Source organism: Candoia aspera, chromosome 3 (genome assembly GCF_035149785.1).
Source record: "Candoia aspera isolate rCanAsp1 chromosome 3, rCanAsp1.hap2, whole genome shotgun sequence".
Taxonomy (NCBI): domain Eukaryota; kingdom Metazoa; phylum Chordata; class Lepidosauria; order Squamata; family Boidae; genus Candoia; species Candoia aspera.
Window position 1 is genome coordinate 175,670,670 of NC_086155.1, and position 20,234 is coordinate 175,690,903.

General features: G+C 45.6%; 1 protein-coding gene across 1 annotated transcript; it reads right to left on the reverse strand.

Annotated features, from left to right (window-relative positions):
* Positions 1–2,201: 2,201 nt before the first annotated feature.
* On the reverse strand, positions 2,202–9,875 carry PRDM14 (PR/SET domain 14). Its single transcript, XM_063299969.1, has 7 exons — positions 9,398–9,875; positions 7,877–7,933; positions 7,608–7,765; positions 6,916–7,186; positions 5,608–5,810; positions 2,782–2,883; positions 2,202–2,432 (listed from the first exon to the last, which is right to left on the reverse strand). Exons 1-7 carry the CDS (start codon positions 9,873–9,875, stop codon positions 2,202–2,204), a joined length of 1,500 nt encoding a protein of 499 aa, XP_063156039.1.
* Positions 9,876–20,234: the final 10,359 nt, after the last annotated feature.

Sequence of the window (20,234 nt, forward strand, 5' to 3'; positions counted from 1 at the left end):
GTATTTATGTTGCTATATTAGCATTATTCTATGCTTCCAGCCATTTTCTTTTAACCAATACTTCTTAAAAAAAATTATCTTAGCCCATTTTGATATTGATTGACCTAATTCAGTGTTTGTCAACCCTAGCAACTTTAAGATGGGTGGACTTCAACTCCCAGAATTCCCCAGCCAGCCTTGCTGGCTGGGGAATTCTGGGAGTTGAAGTCCACCCATCTTAAAGTTGCTAAGGTTGACAAACACTGATCTAACTCTTTAGGCTAAGCTGGTTTTCATGTCTTCCTTCCCCCCGCCCCCTGTAATTTATTAGGTTAGTTTATATTAGTTTTGTTTCTCACTTATAATTGTATGTGTGTTTACTACTTCAGGGTGTGTTTTTTTTACTTTAAATATTTTATGTTTACAATGCTAGGAGAATTTATATAGCCACTTCAGACATATTTCTGCTCTATTGTCTTCTGCTAATTAAGTAGCTCTGTCTTAATATTAGTTAAAAGAAAATGGCTGGAAGCATATAATATTAATATGGCAACACAAATATTTATATCCCCCCTTTCCCCATGGAGAAAAAATGTGCATGATTAGAGGAAGGGTTAGTGAGATAAGGAGGTAGACAGTTGTTACTGTAACTAGTTTAGCCAGTAGACAAGCATTCAGTGAGTTGAGGATAAACTGGCAGTGGGAAATTTTAAATAGGCAGTCAAGTAGGAAGGGAAAAAAACCAATGGAAAAACTGATTATGCTCAAGCAGTCCATAACCAGTATTCTGCTGTACTGACAGGCCAAAGGTTTCCTAACCAACACACAGTATTCCCTTCAAGGTTAGCATCCTTATCTGGAAAAGCCACAGAGATACCATGTTTCTAAAGCTGCAGAAATATAGACTTCTGCTAGATAGAAGGAAAGAGTTTTCTATATCAGAGAATTATTTATTGTCATCAACTGGTCATCTGAATTTTTGCAGTCCAGATACAATAGCCCTATAAACATCAATAGTGGGAGTATCGCTAATTTTTTTTTAAGTTTCGTGGCTTGAAGGGAGAGTTGCTTGAAGAATAAATAGCTACTCCCTCCTCAAATTCCTTTAGTCTTTTCATACTAACTGCACAAACTGGAAAACTGGTGCTTATTGCAGATCCTAAAAACCAATTCAGAGTTGGAACTATCATATATTAAAGTCACCAACACTTGGAGCTTTCCCCTGAAGCAAACATAATTTACAATGTTCTAGAACCCACATTAAGACAATACATTAGATCAACTAAAAAATGATGTGCAAACTTTTGAAATCTCCAAAACCACATAAAGGCTGACTTTCTCTATTGTGCTAAGCCATGAGTTGTTTAACCAATATAGAATAAGCCACAACCACCTTTATAATAGGACATCAATCATAAACTATGGTTTAAAAGTCACAATGCCTGGATTAGATTCTAAACCAAACCCAATTAAATTGCATTATGGCTTACTCCAGTGTGTCATCTCTGTCAAAACGTTTCAGAAAACAGGCTGGGGGGAAAAAATGAAGTTAATGGATGTTGTTCACAATCACACAATCAGTTAAAAGATAAGATTGTGGAAGAAGGTGCAGACATTAAATGTCGGTTCTCCCTTGTGCTGTTAATGGTTTCAGTTTTCATCCTGAATATAAAATCTAGAAGTTACTTTGAACCAATCCTCTGTCCTTAGATAGAATAAACAGGCTACTTAGGTAAAAAGCAGATCTAAACAAAAACTAAAAGCTGAAGATAGTATACTAGCGAAGTAGTCATAAAAAACTAATCAGTAGAAACTTTACCTAATGGCTGGAAGGGACAAACTCTGCGAGAATGAAGTTTTAACTACACTTGATAATGTTCACCTCCAATTTAGGTTCCTATTGCTAAGAGTCAAACTATTTTCCAGGTCACACAGATCACGATGGCCATAAGAAAAAAATCTGAAATCTAAGTTGTGGCAATACCTTTATTAACGGTTGACAGACAAGGCCATATATTGATTGAAAGAGCAGAGGTCATAAGGTACCACACTTCGATTGATATGTAGGTCAGCCACAAGGTCTACAGCATTTCAGGACTCCTCACACCCCTTACTGGCTCATTCTGCCTACAGGTGAGTATCGCACCAACAGCACAATATTAAAATGTACATTAATATCACAGAAAGATAAACAGAGATGGCTCCAGCCATTACTTTGCTGGCTAAAGAGCTGCATGGAATTTCATATGGAAATGGAATTCTTCTGCCTCTAGGAATACCTTACCACACAGCGTACATGTACAGCCTTTGTCTTTGGCATTGTGCGTGCGCCGCACATGACTGTCATGGGCAGCGTGCGAAGCAAACGCTTTACCACAGTGCTTACACTTAAAGGGCTTCTCTCCTGAATGCTGGCGGATGTGAGTACGCAGGATGCTAGAGGCGGTAAAGGCCTGTGGAGATCAAGGGGAGGGATAAGACAGTAATTAGAGCCCAGAAAGAAAAAGCCAAGCCCACCTGAAATCTTCGTCGTAACCAGGGGTCATTCTCAGTAGCTGCAGGATTCATAACTGTGGGGACTCTTAATCCCACGCTCTTGAGTGAAAATGGCTCCTTAATCCAATGGCTTAGATGTAGCGTCTTTGCTACTAACTGAAGAAAAGCAGCTAGTGGGCAAATTCAGAATGTTTCCACATGTACAGCATTCTAGTGAAAAAGGATCCAAATAGCTAATGGGGGGACCAGACATTCCAATTTATGCAAAATTGAAACATTGCAAGAGAATGGCAAGAAACATCTCACCTTGTTGCAGTACACACATTTATATGGCCGTTCCCCAGAATGCACCCGGGTGTGCTTGTTTAGACTGGAGGACTGAGAGAAACTTTTACCACATACAGAGCACTGAAATGAGAAAAAATATGTAATTGTTCTGTAATAATAGAAGCATTTAGATCCCACACTGGTAGGACTTAGATGTGCAAATGTTCATTTATGCCCCATGAATTACAGCAAGACGTTACAATAGTCTCTCATTTTGCGTAACAATGCACATTTAAGGTGCTGAACCTTTCAAAAATGATTTGGAAGGAGTGTTTCAGACATCCCAGAAGCAAACCATCTTTTGGAGGCTTCCACGTGAGCTTGAAAAAATCGATGTGACTACCCTATCCCTTTGGAGCATGCATGCAACATCCCATGGAGTAGGGTTTACATGGTAACACAACTTCCGTCAGTCTGATACATAAACACACACATGCATCCTGCAGACATCCCTGGGGAGCATAATCACCTTTCCCAAACAAGTTCAGCATTGATACCTGGCATGAAGCTATAGTCTTATTACACTACTGTTACATGTATAAACAGCTGTTTTCAAGCATATACTTCTGAAGTAGATTCAGAATGCCTTCTTGATAATTATTCTAGTTTGTTTATCTGCAATTCTTAATTGCCATCAAAGTACAAAAAGTAGTGTTGGTCTTTCTCTGTGATTGGAAAGATGATCTACCTTCTCTCTCCTTCCTGCCCTAATCTTTTTGGTTTATATACTTAGTGTTTTCGCTCTGCTGAACTTAAGAAATTGCTTAATTTCTGTGCAGTCTTAAACACTCTATTCATAAAGTTGCACTGAATTCAGTGAGACTCTAAATGTGGATGTAATTGTTGTCTTAAATTGAAACTGTCTTCATATGTATTTAAAAGTTATAGTAAGGGAAACAAACATGAACCATCTAAATTATAACATTAATTTTAGACACTATGTAGATAGTATATATATGCAATTATTCTCTATAATGATAGATGTACATATATTTCATACATTTTACAAACCATATACAAGAGCCAGTTTGGTGTAGTGGTTAAGGCACCAGGCTAGAAACCAGGAGACCGTGAGTTCTAGTCCCGCTCTAGGCACAAAGCCAGCTGGATGACCTTGGGCCAGTCACTCTCTCTCTCAGCCCTAGGACAGAGACAATGGCAAACCACTTCTGAAAAACTTTGCCAAGAAAACTGCAGGGACTTGTCCAGGCAGTCTCCAAGAATCAGACACGATTGAATGGATTAAAAAAACACACACATATTCAGGTTTTGTTTCCAGACAATTTGGTCTCCCCTGTTGGCATAATAGTTTTTGAAAGAAAAAAGGCAGCTATCCTAAGCATGCCTACTGAAATGTACACCCCACTGAATTCAGTTGCACTTTTCTACCTACCCCCATAGGAATTTCTCAGAAACCATTAAAATAAGATGCTGTTTTTAAAAATATTGCACTTATTTCCTGCTTGCTCAGTCCAGCTTGAATTACTGAAAGTCTACTGAGAACATTAAATGTCTAATCTACCTCTTAATTTCTTTTAAAGCCTCAATTTTTGGTAATAAATGTTTTAAAAAATGAAATCATTTTAGTAGCTTAATAACTTGTTTATTTGCATTGTTTTTCTAAGAGGCTAAAAGGATTACTACATATAAATCCATTTCTAAGTTAAAATCATTTGCATCAACTGGAAGAGGTTGTTTCTAGAAGATTGATTTAAAGGGGATCTGAAGACTGTTTCATCTGATTCCATCATTAAGGAACGGGTGAAAAAAATCACTACTTCCTTAAAGGCAAATCTCATATTTTGATACAATTTACTACCTCCAAGAATACAAACTTTAGAGTTGGGGTTGAGTATTTGTCCCAATAAATCAGTAATGCAATAATAACAACAAAAATAAACAAAAAATTCTATTAGATTGACTTTCTCATGGTACTTTCCCCCTTTTTCCATGGAAGCCTTTGGCCATCAGATCTGGGCTGCAGAACTCTGGACAACCACTAGATGACAGGAGGGAGATTTCTGCCATCCACTGGGCATCTCAACTTCTGCAGCCCAGGTCTAGTAATGCTTGGGAACCCTGGCTGAACCAGATAAGGTGCTGGAACTCTAGCACCACTAGTTCAACCCTCTCAGCCCAAGCTAGCAAGAGAGTCACCAACGTTCTGTTGGTCTCCATCAATAAAGTGATGGCAAAAATTTAGATGACGACTCCTCGCACACATGCACTGATGAGCCACAAAACTACCTAGATGTGTGAGAGCATGACTTGCAATACAAACCTTTTGATTCCTTTTAAATCATAAAGTAAAACTATAAATAAAGTAAGACTACAAGACTACAACAACAGTAGTTGGGCTTCCATCCACCAAATCAGAAGACCAGAACAATATTTACTCAGAGAAATAGACCTCATGGCATTAGCTTTTATTTCCAAGTAAGGTTGCGCACTAAGTGCTTCTTAAGGAGAAAAAACTGAAGACCTTTTTCAATGCGTCAGCTGAGGAAGTAGAATTCCCACAGAAAAATAGTCAGTACAGAGATACTGACTCTCTCTCTCCTAGTACCTCCCCCCTCTCTGTTTTATACTAATGCAGAAATGCCTACCCAAAGCCCAGCCCCAAGTCCCGGAGATGACACTCTGCCTACGCTTAAAGCCACTCTCCTCATCACTGCTGCTTCCAGTGTTGTAGGCCATGGAGGACCACTTGCATCCAGATTCTAGTTGAAAAAAGCCATAACGAACCAGTCAGTTATTCCTTACTCTAGAAAGCAAGAATCACACCAAGATACTGAGCACCCATACTTTATGAGGTCTGTGCTTCTCATGGACATGGAGAACGTGGATCCTCAGACGGTCCCTTTTTTCAAAAGATCGGTTGCACAGATGGCATGGGAATTTTCGGTCCCCTTGGTCAACACACCGTGTGTACTTCAAATGCTTGTCCCGGTAGTATCTGTAGGCAAAGACTTTTCCACAACGCTCACATTTATAACCCTCCACAGATTCTACAGGGAAAGAAGGAAAAGCCACCATCAGGAATTAATTAGACACAACTTGTAACAAAAGACAGTGTCAGCAATCGGGAGGCAAAATTTGTTTTGCATAACAAGGAAGGTAACTAAGGATGGGCTAAATGAAAACACACATATCTCTTGCAACTACAGCACTGAGGTTGCCAGTACATTAACTGAAAACCAACTAGGTCACACTCATTTTCCCCTTCCTGAAAATATACGCTATGACTTAATTAACCTTTAATGCTCACTCTATTTATGTATTTGCCTCTGCAGAACAAGTAGAGCTATTAAAGCCCTTTAAAAAACATTAGCAAGGCATAACATAGAAACCAAAGAAATAAAATCCCATCCCTTAACATTTTTACAAATAAGGGACAAGGGAAACCACGTGTGGAGTAGTGAGTTAAACACAAGGCAAGAGACTGAAATCCCAAAGATTCACTCAGAAGTAACAGCCAGTTGAAGATTGTGCGCTGACTTTTGGGGCAATGAGTTCAGGCTCCCTAGGTTGAGCTTCCCTGGTTCCCTTCCACCTCCAGCTGGACTGTTGGTAAAGATTACATATTAATGCGGTACTGTGGACAAAAATGTAAGCCAAATATTTTATCCTGCTATTGTTACTTACGCTTATGTAGCTGAAAGTTTACAATAATCTCAGAGGAACAAGACCCAGGAGAGAAAGCCTCTTCTAACTGTAACCCCTTAAGGGAGTCAGTAACACTTCTCAGTTAAACTCAACACGCAGATGATACTGCTCCTCCAGCAATCAAGAACTCTGTATCTCTCTTTTGGGAAGAACCCAACACTGCTGTCCTCAGGCTTCCTCAGAAAGAAGGCTTCCTGCTTTCAACACTAAGCCCATGCGAGATTGCTGCCCAAATCAAGACATGTCCACTGCTTGCTTGCACAGCACACTACTCATAGTAAACTTAATGGTTTGCTCTAATTTTTCTATGTTTGTACAACTCACTAAACCATAAATGGGGGTTAGGCTCTCATGACATGCAAGGGGCAAAGAGAGACTAACTTGTTTGAAGTTTAACTGCTCACTATATGCAATCGATGTCCAGAGGAAAAAGGTCTGCAAACTGACCTTCACTATGCTGTCGGGTTCGCTTTCCTTCTGCTGTCCCCTTGAGGCTGATAGGGATGCCTAGGAACTGCGAGTAACAGTCACCGTACCAGACCAACAATTCTTGGCCAGGTGTGATTTCTTTGCAGCTCTCATAGTAGATCTGGCCTTGGCACTGAAGGGCTGTCAGGTTTTGCTCCTCTGGGAAGCGGGCGCAGTTCACTAATGACATCCAGTTGCCAGAAGAGCCTCTGCCATCAATGAAGTGACTCAGTTGGCCATCTTCAAAAATCTGCAACACACACACACACATTTAAGAAATGTAGAAGTCCAGGAGATCAGTGGTACTTCTTGAGTAAGGGATTCAGAGACCTCATTTCCAAACACTGGACCACCTTTAACACCCAGATGACTGAATGGCTGACTTCAGACAAAGCAGAAGAGATGACTGAACCTCTGATGTTCAGACTCTTAGAAGGTGGATGTAATTATGTGTACATTTTCTTGGGAATATCCCTTGGGGAAAATAAAAAAATCAACATGGTGTACTGCCAAATAAATTCAGGGATGAAGAGGTTGTCATCTAGCCTTCTCCCCCCTCACGGCTGACCCATGCATAGCAGGCATGTGGGGAGTGGGCTGCACATTGTTTGTCCCACCTCAAACCCTAACACCTCTCAGCTGCTCAAGGCAGAAGATATGACTTCAGGTACCTCCCACATCAAGGAATTGTCATCATAAGTTTTAATCTCGCTGGTGTTGACCACTTTGCCCTGGAAGGGACCAAACCGGATACCCTTGAGGATGGTTTCTGTGCAGAAGACACCCAGCTGTGGACCATCCAAAAATACAGTCTGCAACACCGTCAGACCTGGAGGGGGGAAACAAGTTAGCTAGTTGAGTAGAAGCAGGAACACCACCAGTGAAGAATTCAGTGACAGGCCAGCAAACATCCTTCCCAAATGAACCAAAATGCAGCTACCTTTGGGAAGTTGCAGAGTTGATCTATCCAGCAGTGGGGGTTGACTCTCAGCATCTCCTGAAGGGAAAGCAAGGTAGAGTCACCTGTTAGCTGAGGCTCACAGGGGAGGAAGGATAATCAAGTGTACTCAAACTCAAAACACTGCTAAATTAGAATAATTAGTCCGGAATAAACTGCCATGCATTGCCTGAGATAAACTGAGCAGCAACTCTACCAGATACACCTCAACCTTGTCCAGTTTAACTACCTCAATTAAAGAAAAATGTAAGTGATAAAGGGTTAGGAAATGCCTGTGGGATGAATCAAAGGATGCAAAGTGGTTGAAGTTGCCACTGAACCATCAGATTTTTTTTTCTACAAGAGGGACCTTGGGGCCCTGAGAAGAAGGGGGCACATGCAAAGAGGGAAAAGCATCAGCCTAAAAACATCATAATAAGATTCCATTATATCACCCTGGTTGGGAGTGAGGGGAGTTGTGAACCAACAGATCCGGAAGGGACATGGGTAGATAAGCCTGTTTAGGCTATTTCACCTTGAAAATGTAATGATTTGTAAGCGATTTATGAGAAATAATGAAGTGTTTCATTAAATTCCACTCTCAATATTTTGTTAACGTAAACACTGACATCCAGTCTAAAGAAAATACCAGAGTGATAAGATAAATGTCATTACAACTATGACAATTAGCAGTTGCTATGTTGCCAACATTGGGACTACTCTAATTTTTAATCGTTTTTAAAGTTAAGGGCAGTTCATGTATTGATTTATACCACCCCAAAATGCATCTAACTACCCAGAGTAACTCTCCTTCGTAAACCATTCACTCTCCCTTCTCCTCCTCCTCCCTTTTAAACAGCCTTCCTGCTGCAAAAAGTGTCTGTGCTGCTGCCAACCAGCATCCTTGATGCTTCGAATCGATGCTTGCTTTTGCCAGGAATCAGACAACTAACTGGAAAAAAAAATTACCAACCAAGATCACGGCAGGTTCCAGAACTCCTCAGGCACTAGACCAAAGATTTGCTCAGCCTTCCGAGGAAGGGAACCAGAGTTAGGGGAAAGAAGCTTCTCACTAGAAGGGTAAGCAGTTTTCCAACCGCCCACCTAGCCGAATTTCCGCCGGTTTCCTCCCTCGCGGGGCAGGGCGATCCAGCGCATCTTTCTTTGGGCTTCAGCCCGGCTGATCAAGAGCCTTAAATATCCTAAGAAACTTCTTGCCCGTTTTGTTCAGCGGGGCTTAAGCATAAAGAAATGTGTCCGCCGGTGTTCCTGCTTTCAGAAGACGAGAAGTTTCCCCCCAAAGTAAACCACACTTGACACAATTTACAGAGTAATCGAGGGCGCTTCGAGCTAAGGCGCGTCTCTTTCGAACTCGCCCAAAGCCGAAGCGAGGCTTTGGGGCTCGAGTTTGGGCGGAACTGCCCGAAGCCCCGGAGCTAGAAAGCGGAGGGAAAGCGCCGCTCAGCCGCCTCCCTTACCCGGACTGGGGCCCACCTGCCGAGAGGGCGCGCGGCTGCCTCCCGCCGGGCACGGCGCCGTAGAGGACGGCGTGAAGCTCCTGGGCCGTGAAGCGGTAGCTGGGCGGGCGCTGCTCCGAGTCGGGCGTTCCTTCGAGGCTCCTTTTTCTGGGCGACGATCTCTTCCCAGGGAAGGGCGCGGCCAGCACCGGCACAGGCCGGGGGAGAGGAGGCGGACGGAGCAGAGGAAGGGCTGGCCGCGGAGGTGGAGGCGGCGGCCCCAGGAAAGTGGCAGGTAGGCGCTGGAAGGGGAAAGGCGGCAGGGGAGGCGAGTCCGGGCTCAGTCCCCCGGCACCTGCCGTCGGGGGCTGGAAGACGACCGCCGGCGGAAGCGTCTCGAGGAAGAGCGGCGGATGCAGACCGGGGCCAAAGGAACCGGCGCCGGCGGGGCAGCTGTGGAACAGCATCAGAAAGGACTCGCCGCCGGCGCCCTCACCGCCGCCGGCCTCTTTGGAGGGCGCGGTCCCCGCCAACGACGAAGCCATCGCTGCGCACCCGTCTGGAAAAGACGCGGCACCTGTGAGGAGGAGAAAAGGCAGTTAAGCCGGCGCGTTTCGGGGAGGGGCGGCTGGAGCCAGGAATCCCCGCCCAGCAGAAGCCCTCCCGAAGTCTCGGCCAAGCCTTCAGGCGGAGGAGCCGAGGGTACCTCCACGCTGGAGAACCGCGCCTGCCCACGAGTGCCCCGGTGGGAATCGCCCCCGCCTCTCTCGCGCCGCTCTTCAAGGAGGGGGAGGGGCACCTCAGCCCGGACCACTCCCGAACTTCCTTTGGATCACGGTCCAGTGGGCCCCGGCCAGGCTCGGAGGCCCAGGGCGGGGGAGCGCAGCCGAGTCGCCTGGGGACACAGCCTTCCCCCTTTCCTCTTGGGGCGGCGCTGGCGCCCTTCACTCGAGTTCGACTACAACGCCCCGCGCTGCCGACCTGGGCTGTGTTGACCGAGGCTGTTGGGATTTATATTCCGATACACCTGGAGGGCAGGAAAGCTCTGGGTGGAGTAGTTCTGATCCCCCCGCCCGCGTTTGAGAGAGAAATACAGAGGCCAGTCTAAGTATGCTCTCTGTTTCTGTCTTTCTCGTGTCACCGGGAAACGCACCTGGAGATGTCCGAAAGGGGTTGTCTGAGAAAGGATGGACTGCAATAGATTTTATAGGACTGCGTCCGCTTTCCGTAAAAAGCACCTAAAAATTGACAATCCTCCTCGCTTCCATCCTTTTCACAGGAGCTTACTCCCAGGTTCGTGTTTGTGTAGGACTTTTCTCTAAGCAGGCCAACTCCTCCCATTTTCCCCGGGTCAAGAGAGCGCTTACTGTTACTAGTCTGCTATATTGTGCTGTAAGTTTCATTGCTTGCCCTTTCCCTTTTCCTGGGAATCGTGCTTCCATAGTCATTATCTATCTATCTACTCAGAAGCCAATCGCGCTGAATTCGACGGGTTTTACTCCTTGGGAAGAGCATATTGGACTGCAGCCGTTTTTCCCTCCTAGGCCTTCTTAATTCTTTCCTGAATCCTTTCTACCTTTGCTGTTATGTGGCTCTTAAACGTACATTTCCAGACCTACGAACAAGAACTTGGTGGCGCTTTAATGATGAAACCGGCAGTGAATAATCCCCAACACGATGCGATTTATGTCAAAGTAAGTTGCATAGGATTGCACTGCAAACGTGCTTATCGGGAGGGCTACTGAGCTAGGTCACTGAGCTACGTGGGACTTACATCCTAGGAAAGCTGTATTTCTATGCATACTTGTTTAGGCCAAGTTCGGTTACGACTTACTCCTGGGTAAACTTGCCTAGATTACGGTTTAGCTGGAAATGATTTGAAACATACATTCTCCGGAAAGGGTTCTGGGAAGTTCCCACATATTCTAATTCCCGTGCATTCCCGTACTTTTTCTCGAAAGTCAGTCGTGTTGGTCTGAATGAAAACTACCGGCAGAGAAGGTGCTAGGAGGACTGTTGAAGGCTTTAGCTCCTTTACGGGCTTCTCTGCAGCGCAGAAGCTTTTCGTTCGCACGTGTGCTCTCAGATCTCCAACGGGAACGCGGCCACAGGAATAATCGTGCGGGCAGACCTTGGTGGGCGAGAGCACCGCCGAGGATGGCATAAACGTGCGCTGAAAAGCTCAGCTTGTATAAAGAACGCATACAAAAAGCGTCTAATTAAAACGCGCGCGCCACCTAAGGTAGCTTCCCGCTACACTAAATCAAGTCTTTCATTGTGCTCGGCTGCAGGAGAGCTGCTTCGCCCAACGGGTCCTAGACGTATTTCACTGGCTGGGGAATTGCGGGCTCTTGTGTGGAAACCGCTGCCCTTAAGCGGCAGCCCGCGGCTTCTCCAGGAGTCCCTTCTCCCCTCCCGTAGCGCGCAGTCCCAAAGCAACGGGCGGAGGCTTGGTGAAGACGCAGCCCCTTCGCGGGCATCGCTGAGCCTGGACGCCGCCGCTGGCCAGCGCTGGAGAGGGGAGAGCGGTGCCTGGGGCCCCTCTTCATGCTCTCGCTCTCTTCCCAGGAAGCCCCGGGCCGCTCCAGCAGCCCGATCCATCCATCCCGCGTGGTTCGTCAAGACCAGCGGCGGATGGGCAGGGCGGGCCCGGAGCTTCCCCCCGTTTCCTCCCCGGCCTGTGCTTTTCCTCTCCTGCGGGAAGGGAGGGGGAGCCGGCGCCCTACGGCTCGGCTGCGAACTCTGAACCCGCTGCCTGGCTTCCGAGATCGCCCGGCTCCGCCGGTCCCAGCAGAAGGGCTGGCGGCGGCTCACCCGAGTAGCTCGTCTTGCTGCCCGGAGCGCGGTGCTTCTCCCGCGCGGTACAATCAGCGGCGCCCCCGAGAGGGAGCCACGGGCTCCGCGGGGAGGATCAGCGCGCTTCTCTCAGGCCCACCGGTTACGTCCCGCTCCTCTCTCCGGCCACCGGTCCCCGAGCACCGCCACTCGGCCTGGCGGACGGCAGGTGTGGTCCAGCTCAGCTTCTCTCGCCTTCCTCCGACGCGCTTACTGGGGTAAACCATGGTTTCCTCAAATAATCCAGATTCTCAGGACACCGGAACCATAGACGGACTGAGTCCGTTGAAGGCTCAGGTCCGCTAAGTTCTGCTTGGTGTGCCTATTGGTCTCCGAAGGGGATTGCAGGTGCCAGAAGGCACAGAAGAACAGAACCTGAGCATCCAAGTTGTGTCCGCACAGAACGGTGCACTCAGAAATCTGGAGGCGCTTCCTTCAGGCATCGCTTAACCCCGAGCCTGGCTGACTGGCCGCCTCAAACACAACCTGCTCCGGTTTGGCTTAGCCACTGTGGTTTGGAAACAATGCCTGGCGTAGCTGGAGGGGCTTCCCGGCCCCTCTCAGAATGTGGGAGTCCCACCCGCTCGAGGCCAGTTATGGGACTTTACCATGCCCTGAAATTGCAAGGGCCCGCAGGGATGGTCAAAAAAGTCAAGATGGCGGTGCACATGATCAACGGAGGAACGTCCATCGCAACCTCGTGGCCACCGTCTTAACTTTTTCGACCATACCTTGTGAACACCCCTGGACCTGAATCTCACTGTGGGAGACAAAGCTGCTGCCGCTGCCACTGCCGCTGCCGCCAGCCTTCACAGAGTTTCCTGGGACTAAGTCCCCTAAGCAGAGTCGGCCTCGGAGCTTCCGGCTGAGCCTTCTCTTACAGAGGCTCGGGGCGCCGCGCGAGCCATTTTCTGCTAAGGCCACCCTACCTGGGCCGCAAAACTCCGGCCGACCGCCTTAGGACAGCAAAGAGGCGCCGGCCGCCCAGGCTTCGTTCTCGCCTAGTGCTCGCTGGAAGTTCTGCAGCCCAAACAAGCTCGCCCGGTTTTCTGGTCAAGAGGAGACCTAAGAAGAGAGCGGGAAGAGACAAGGAAGCGGGAGGATCGCTGGCTCTCGGGCCCGGAAGCCGAGCGAGGAATCCAGACTTCCAGGTCAAGCGCTAAACGAATGGGCCGGATTGGAGGACGCGAGCCCTCGGGGCAGCCCAGGTCTTCCTTCTCGACCTCCCGGTGCACTGAGGAGGAGCTGCGCAGCCGAGCCGCGGGAGCCCCAGGATCTCGCCTTGGCGTTTTACTGCCACTGGAGAGAAGTGGCCACCTTCGCAACACCGCGGGGTTTGGACGGGCGCCCTTCGGATCGGACGCGCGGCTCCGTTTCTTCCCCCCGCCTTCCCGGCTTTCGAACCGTTTCGGAGAAAGTCCCCTCCAAGCGAGGACGTTTTACGAGTTCGCAGTCCGAAATCAGAGAGGCGATTAAATTCGAAAATATCCAAAGGCGCTTCCTTCGAAACGGACTGCTCCAAGTTGTGTCCCTCCGTCTTTCCTCCAAACGTTAGAGGGATTCGTCTTGCGCTTTCTTCTGAAAGCAGGCTGTTATTGTTCATCTACCATTTCTTCATTACTTTTTTTTTTAAAGTTGCCTAGGTATCTGAGCAATTATGTTATGTCGTATTTGTAAACTTCTTTTGCTTACAAAACATTTCCTCCGATGTTCACCCTCGTGGTTGGAATGAGTAAATGCATGTAAAAATGTTGACCGGGAGAAAAGAGGAAGGAACCGTAGCTACGGACACACTCACCTCAACGCCTCCAATCGATATCAAGTGAACATTAACGAAAAGAATGAATCCATCCAGAAGAGAAAGGCCGTGTAATTCCGAAGTTTCCGGCTTCGATTAATGCTCGTTACCATTTGCCTAACCATAGTTGGCTAAGCCACATATACGAAATATACACCATGGTCCGTAAGCCACGCCATCTGTAAGTGCGCACGATAGGCGATGCCAAAAGGAAACAATCCATTTTCTGTCTCGGCGCGACGGGCAGCCCTGCTGAAGCGCTGGTCAGTTTCAGCTACGCTCCTCTCCAGCCTACACTGAAAATGAGCAGCGAGAAAGATGAGAAATTTCCTCCCAAATAGAGATTTCCTCCGTTAATGAATCAGAGAAAGCGAGGAAAATCCACGATACCGTCTCTAAAGCAAAAGGTTTTCTAAAGGCTTTTGATCTTACAGCGTTCGCCAAAGGCGGGGGGGGGGGGATGCTTGTGTTTCAGATTCCCACAGCCAAGTAATAAGAATCGGCGGAAAGGAGTTATGCCCACCGAGAAGGGAATCCCCGGGGAAAAACAGGGCTGAGGACGTGATAGCCCTACTCGTGTTGGGGGCGGGGGGTGTCCGTCGATGAAATATTAAATCTGAACTTCGCACAGGGTTTGGGTTAGACCAATCGAAGTAAACCGTGATCCAGGACTATTTAAGGACTAGCGTGTGAAAGGTTAAAAAATGTGTGACAGGACAGGAGAAATTAAGACTGTTGCGACCTGCCGGTGCTTCCTTCATTAACTGGGGAGTTGTAAGAATCACCTTCACCCGTTTAGCTTTAATAATATTCGCTCGTTAGCAGCGCCGTCTTATGCAGAGCTATTCAGAAGGAAGCCCCGTTGAGTTCCAAAGGACACATTCCCGGGAAAGTCTGTATATTAGAACGACATCTTTAAAATTAAGAAGGGTCTAGCTTTCCACCAGAGTAATTCTTACGTTATTACTCCCGCTCAGTATACAGTTTAAAATTATTTGATCAGATTGCGTAGCTTTTACAAATACAGAAATATCACGGAATACACTTCAAATCTATCTTGCAAAGTTTTCCATATGTACTGTGCAAAATTTTTACACGCAGACCCCACTGAACTATTTCTTGCTACATCATACCTGCTTGCCTCAAACATGTTTACTGAGTACTATCATAGAGAAATGGTTAGTTGTAATATTCAAAATGCATTGTTTTTTTAAAAAACATGTCCGCAAGTTAGACTTGGGCATTGTTATAAACAAGGCATGTTGTCAAGAGGAACAAGTCCTTGTTACTGATGTGTAAATCATTTGAATGTATCATTAATATATTAAAAATATACAGGGAAAATGGATTAAGAAACAGTAAGACTGCCACCCCATTAAATTTTCACTTTCAATTAAATGACTAATGGAATAGCTACATTTATTTATTTGTCTCTTCAGTAGACAAGTTAAACTGTTTCCGGAGCACCTGGAAGTTAAAAACCCAAAAAACCTTTTTCACTCGAAAAGCTTGGATATCTCTTGATGTGTTAGAATTACACCTCGCCTTTGATCCTCATCTTCCTTCTCAAACTCAGCTTGCCTAACAAGCCCTCCTTCAGGTTTTCCCCACAACAGTCCTCTGCGGGGCTGGGAGTAAATGGCTGACCCAAATTTCTCTCACCAGCTACGGGTGGATTTAAATCTGATTCAAGACCTGAAAGACCAGGTTAAAGACAGATTGTCATAGAGAACAGCTATGTGGTCGCCAGGAGTAGACAGTGACTTAATGACACACAGTCATCGCCCAACACCTTTACCACTACGGTTACACCAGCTGGTCAAGGAACTGAGGGGCGGGGGTGGGGGGAAGAAGGAGAAGTGGGGACTTTGATGGAAGTAGCTTTCACACAATACCCTAAGCCATGTGTGTTGTGTTACCATTGTTCATGAAATAAACCCAATTGACTTAGTTCATATAACAGACTAAGCTAGAAGCAGCTAATTATAGTTTGGCTTGGAACGTGATGCGAACTAATGATATCTGAAAAATCTTGGAGGATCAGCTATCCAACACCCAAGACACAGGAAGTCTGCCCAGACATAGCGCGGCAACCTATGGGTTAACCACAGTTTGTTGGTAAGTCGCCACTGGCTAGGTTCACAGAAGCTTTAAGCTGTAAAACATTATTTACAATCGCACTAATTGGGTTCACGCATGCAGTATGTCCCAAACAAGCTACCTTTGAGCCCGCTGAGTTGTGTGAAAGCAGGACTCGTTCAAAACTAACCGCCCTCATAGCCGGGCTGGAAGGAACCCCGACTTGCTTCTTTTCTTTGAATTTGGCTGATTTAGAAGCGGGTGCAACAGAAACGCCTATTTAGGAGGGCTGCGACCATCAGGAGTTAATAGCTGGGTTTTCGCTCCCCGCCCCGAAAAAGACCGACGTCGGATCCGCTCTGCAAGGGGGCATTAGAGGCGACCGGAAGAAGAGGTCCGCGGGAAACCTGGAGAGTTACTTAGTGTAGGGAGATCTCGAGGTTGCTGCTATGAGCCTCCGGCAATTAACTTCTCACCGTTACTCCTTACGGCAGTGTTTCTCAACCATGGCAGCTTGAAGATGTGTGGACTTCGATGCACAGAATCCCCCAGCCGGCTGGGCGTTGAAGTCCGCACATCTTCAAGCTGCCGAGGTTGAGAAACACTGCCTTACGGCGATCCGTTTCCCTGACACAGTCTTCTCTAATTTCCAGGAGTTCCAGGCAATTTAGGAATTGTCACGCAATACCTCCGGGTGGGAGGGGAGGTTCGGAAGGGCGAATAAATGGCTTTGAACACCCCACCCCACCCCGCTCCGGAGGCTTACATCTTTCCCTGCATCTGACATTTTAGGAAAGGTCTGGCAGTCCTGAAAAGGCTTCTTCCGGAGATCTTGAATGGTGGCAGTTGCTTGCTTTCAGAAGGCACATGTTGGGGACTTGTTTCTTTATTAGTTGATGTATACTCTGCCTTTACTTTGTACAAAATCAGGCAGCATACCTAATGCATCTCCCACTACAACAACCCTGCAAGGTGGGTTGGGCTGAGCCCTACCCAAAGTCCTCCATGCAGCTTTCCTAAGGGAGGACCTGAACTCACTGTCTCTTGTCCAGAGCCTTAACCACTGCACTGAACTGGCTCTCAGTTGCTAATGTAACTCATGTGCAAATATACATTGCACCAATGATAAAAGGATTGGTTTGAGATCAGATGTGTTTTGTCCCTGATCAGAGATTTGGGGCACTCTGAAAATAGGCCTGGAGGTAACTTTTTAAAAGGGAGCTTTAAAAACAGCTTTGTTACAGGCTTTATGGAAGGTCCTTTTTGTGGAGCCCAAGGTATCATATTATTGCGCTTCCCTTCTTGTAACAATAATTCCTACATCTCATCATTTCACCTTACTGGTTTTGTTGAACTCAGCCTTATTCAGCAAACTGGTTAAACAAAATTTCGCACTGATGTATCTAGACATCCAAATATAATTAAAACTGGATTTCAAACTTTTAAAGGCTCTAACACAACCACTGCTACCCAAATCTCCAGTGTATATTTGTTTTAATATGAGCGATGCTTAAATATGTCTCCCCTAAATTGATCTTTACACTGTGTTGGGATCATAATGCCTAGATCACTTAGCCAGCATCAGGAATTCTGGGAGTTGTAATCCCAACATATTTGAAGGGGAAGACGGGCTTAGCTCCTTTTTGTATAGGCTTGCTTTGCACGAGTCACGATGTGGATGTTAGCAAACCCAGGCATTGCGTTTTGCAGATCATGCTTTATGTCTTTACTTTTCTGTGACCCAAAGCATGTTGTTTCCCCATAAACTGTGACCACATGACTTAAAGCATGACACAATCTGTAAATGCAGCCATGTAATGCTGCTGCTGAAACAACATTCAGAACTGCACATTTTCTTACTGTTTTACTGCCCCAAAAATGACAATTTGCAGCTGGTCTTATAAGGTGGCAGTCTTATTACTGCTTATAGTTACATTCTATCTCACCTTTTCTCAGAGTTTCAAAGCTCAAGTTTCATGAAGGCTCCAATTCTTATCTCCACAGCAAATTCTTGTGAGGTAGGCCAGCCCAAGTGTTTCCTAGTCTTATACTTTAACCCAAGTGTTTCTCAACCATGGCAACTTTTAAGATATGTGGACTTCAACTCCCAGAATTCCCCAACCAGCATGGACAGGAGCATATTCCTCCAGCTTTCACTTTAGGTCTTAGAAAACCCAAGCTATGTAAAAGGAGGCGGCCAATCTTTTTAAACTCTGCCCTTAAGAGTTGGACTTCAGTCTCTGCCATCCCCAATTAGCATGAACTTTGGGACTGTTTTAAGATTTGTAACTTAACATGTTTTAATTGTATTGTATGCTGAGAGTCTGATACAGATTGTGGTGGGACACACATTAAGTAATATCTGAAGGTTGATGCAAATTGTCTCCAGACATTTCTATTTGTTTTAAATTGTATAAGCAAAAATAACATTTGTATTAAACCATATACTTCCTTTAATCACCATTCCTGTGTAAGGGGGCAACGTTTTGCTCCTGGAATCACAAAATTTACTGTGCCATCAAGTTGGTGTTAACTCTTAGTGATTGTTTTCTCCATGACGATCTGTCCCCAACCTGGTCCTATGGGTCTTCCAACGGTTCACCCATTGCTGCTGTAACTGAGTCACTCCACTCTTTCTGATCATCTTCTCTTTCCTTCCACCTTTCCCAGCATTAGAGCCTTCTCCAGAGAGCTAAGTCTTCGCATAATGTGTCCAAAGTAGGATAATTTGAGCCTGGTTATTTGTGCCTGGAGTGAAAACTCTGGGTTGATTTGATGTTTTCTTGGCAGTTCATAGTATTCTCAGGAGTCTTCTCCAACACCAACATTTAAAAGCATCAACATTCTTCCTATCCTGCTTCTTCAAAGTCCAACTTTTGCTTCCATAGTGTGTTACAGGGAGTATCATGGCTTGCACTATTCTGATCTTTATAGGTATAGACACATCACAGCATCTAAGTATCTTTTCAAAGGTCTTATGCCTGCTTACTGAGTGCTAGTCTGGAGTGTGTGTCTTGACTGCTTGTTCCTTTATTATTGATGGTTGATCCTAAGAGACAGAAGCTATCTACCACTTCGATATCTTCACTGTCAGTTCTATGGCTGGTTGTCATTCGTTTGGTCTTCTTTATATTTAATTTTAGTCCCATTATTTTTCATTGTGCTCCTTGAAACTATTTTATAGGTAAGGAACATTGGAGTGAAATGCTGAGTAAGTCAATGCAGATTTTTCTTCTTGACCTTCAGTTTATTTGCAATTTTTGTACTACTGGGAGTCAGAGACCTTTGGAAATCTGTTGCTGAGCACTTCTACCAGCAGATCATGAACTATTCCTAATGCCTCTATATGTCAATACCCTATTGGTTGTAAGGGAAGTGCTCTATGTTTCTTTTAGTTATAAAAATGGACATTCAGCCTTCTCACTAATATAATCTTTATTCAGTTCTTTGGGGCAGGTCATACTTGGAACCAGGAATTGACCAGTCCACTGAACCCAATGTTTAATGCAAATTAAATTCTCATGTAAGCATTCATGGCAGATAGTTATACTCTGAACACAGCTAGCAATTGTCCAGGTCCTGTTACTGCAGGATGGTTTCCTGAGATTTGAATACTACCTTCCTGTAGTATTCTAAATTTTGGAATGATAGAGAATAGGTGTTTGCCACCTTCCGCATGACATCCTTTTAGCACATGAAAAGTACAAATATCCTCTCCCCATTAACTAAGCACCCGTAAGAGCCAATAAACTCATTTAATCCACTATTCTGTGTCACACGGTAGCCATATTTAGAGAGTTTACAAGTATGGGCTGGATACTGATCACCCCTTAAAGTTTTTCTTGTGTGCATTAGACCACAGTCAAGAGGCATAGTTGATGAAGACAGAGGAAGTTTAGGCAGAAAGCCAAGGCTATTTTAGTAGGCTATGTTGTTAATCATGAAAATGCCACATATGATCTATTCTTTCCAAGGCATATTGTATAGCATTGCATTACTTCTTCTTGAAGTCAAGAGTCATTAGTGAAAGTTGTCAATGCTACAGCAAAGATGTTGGGGCAACAAAGGTGGTGATTATGATTCGATCTGGTTCCCACTTAGCTATTTATGAACAGGAGTTCGTCAAACCATTCTGGTACAGCTGTGAACACATACAAAAGGCACAACAAAAGAAATGTTGCTATGTCTAAAA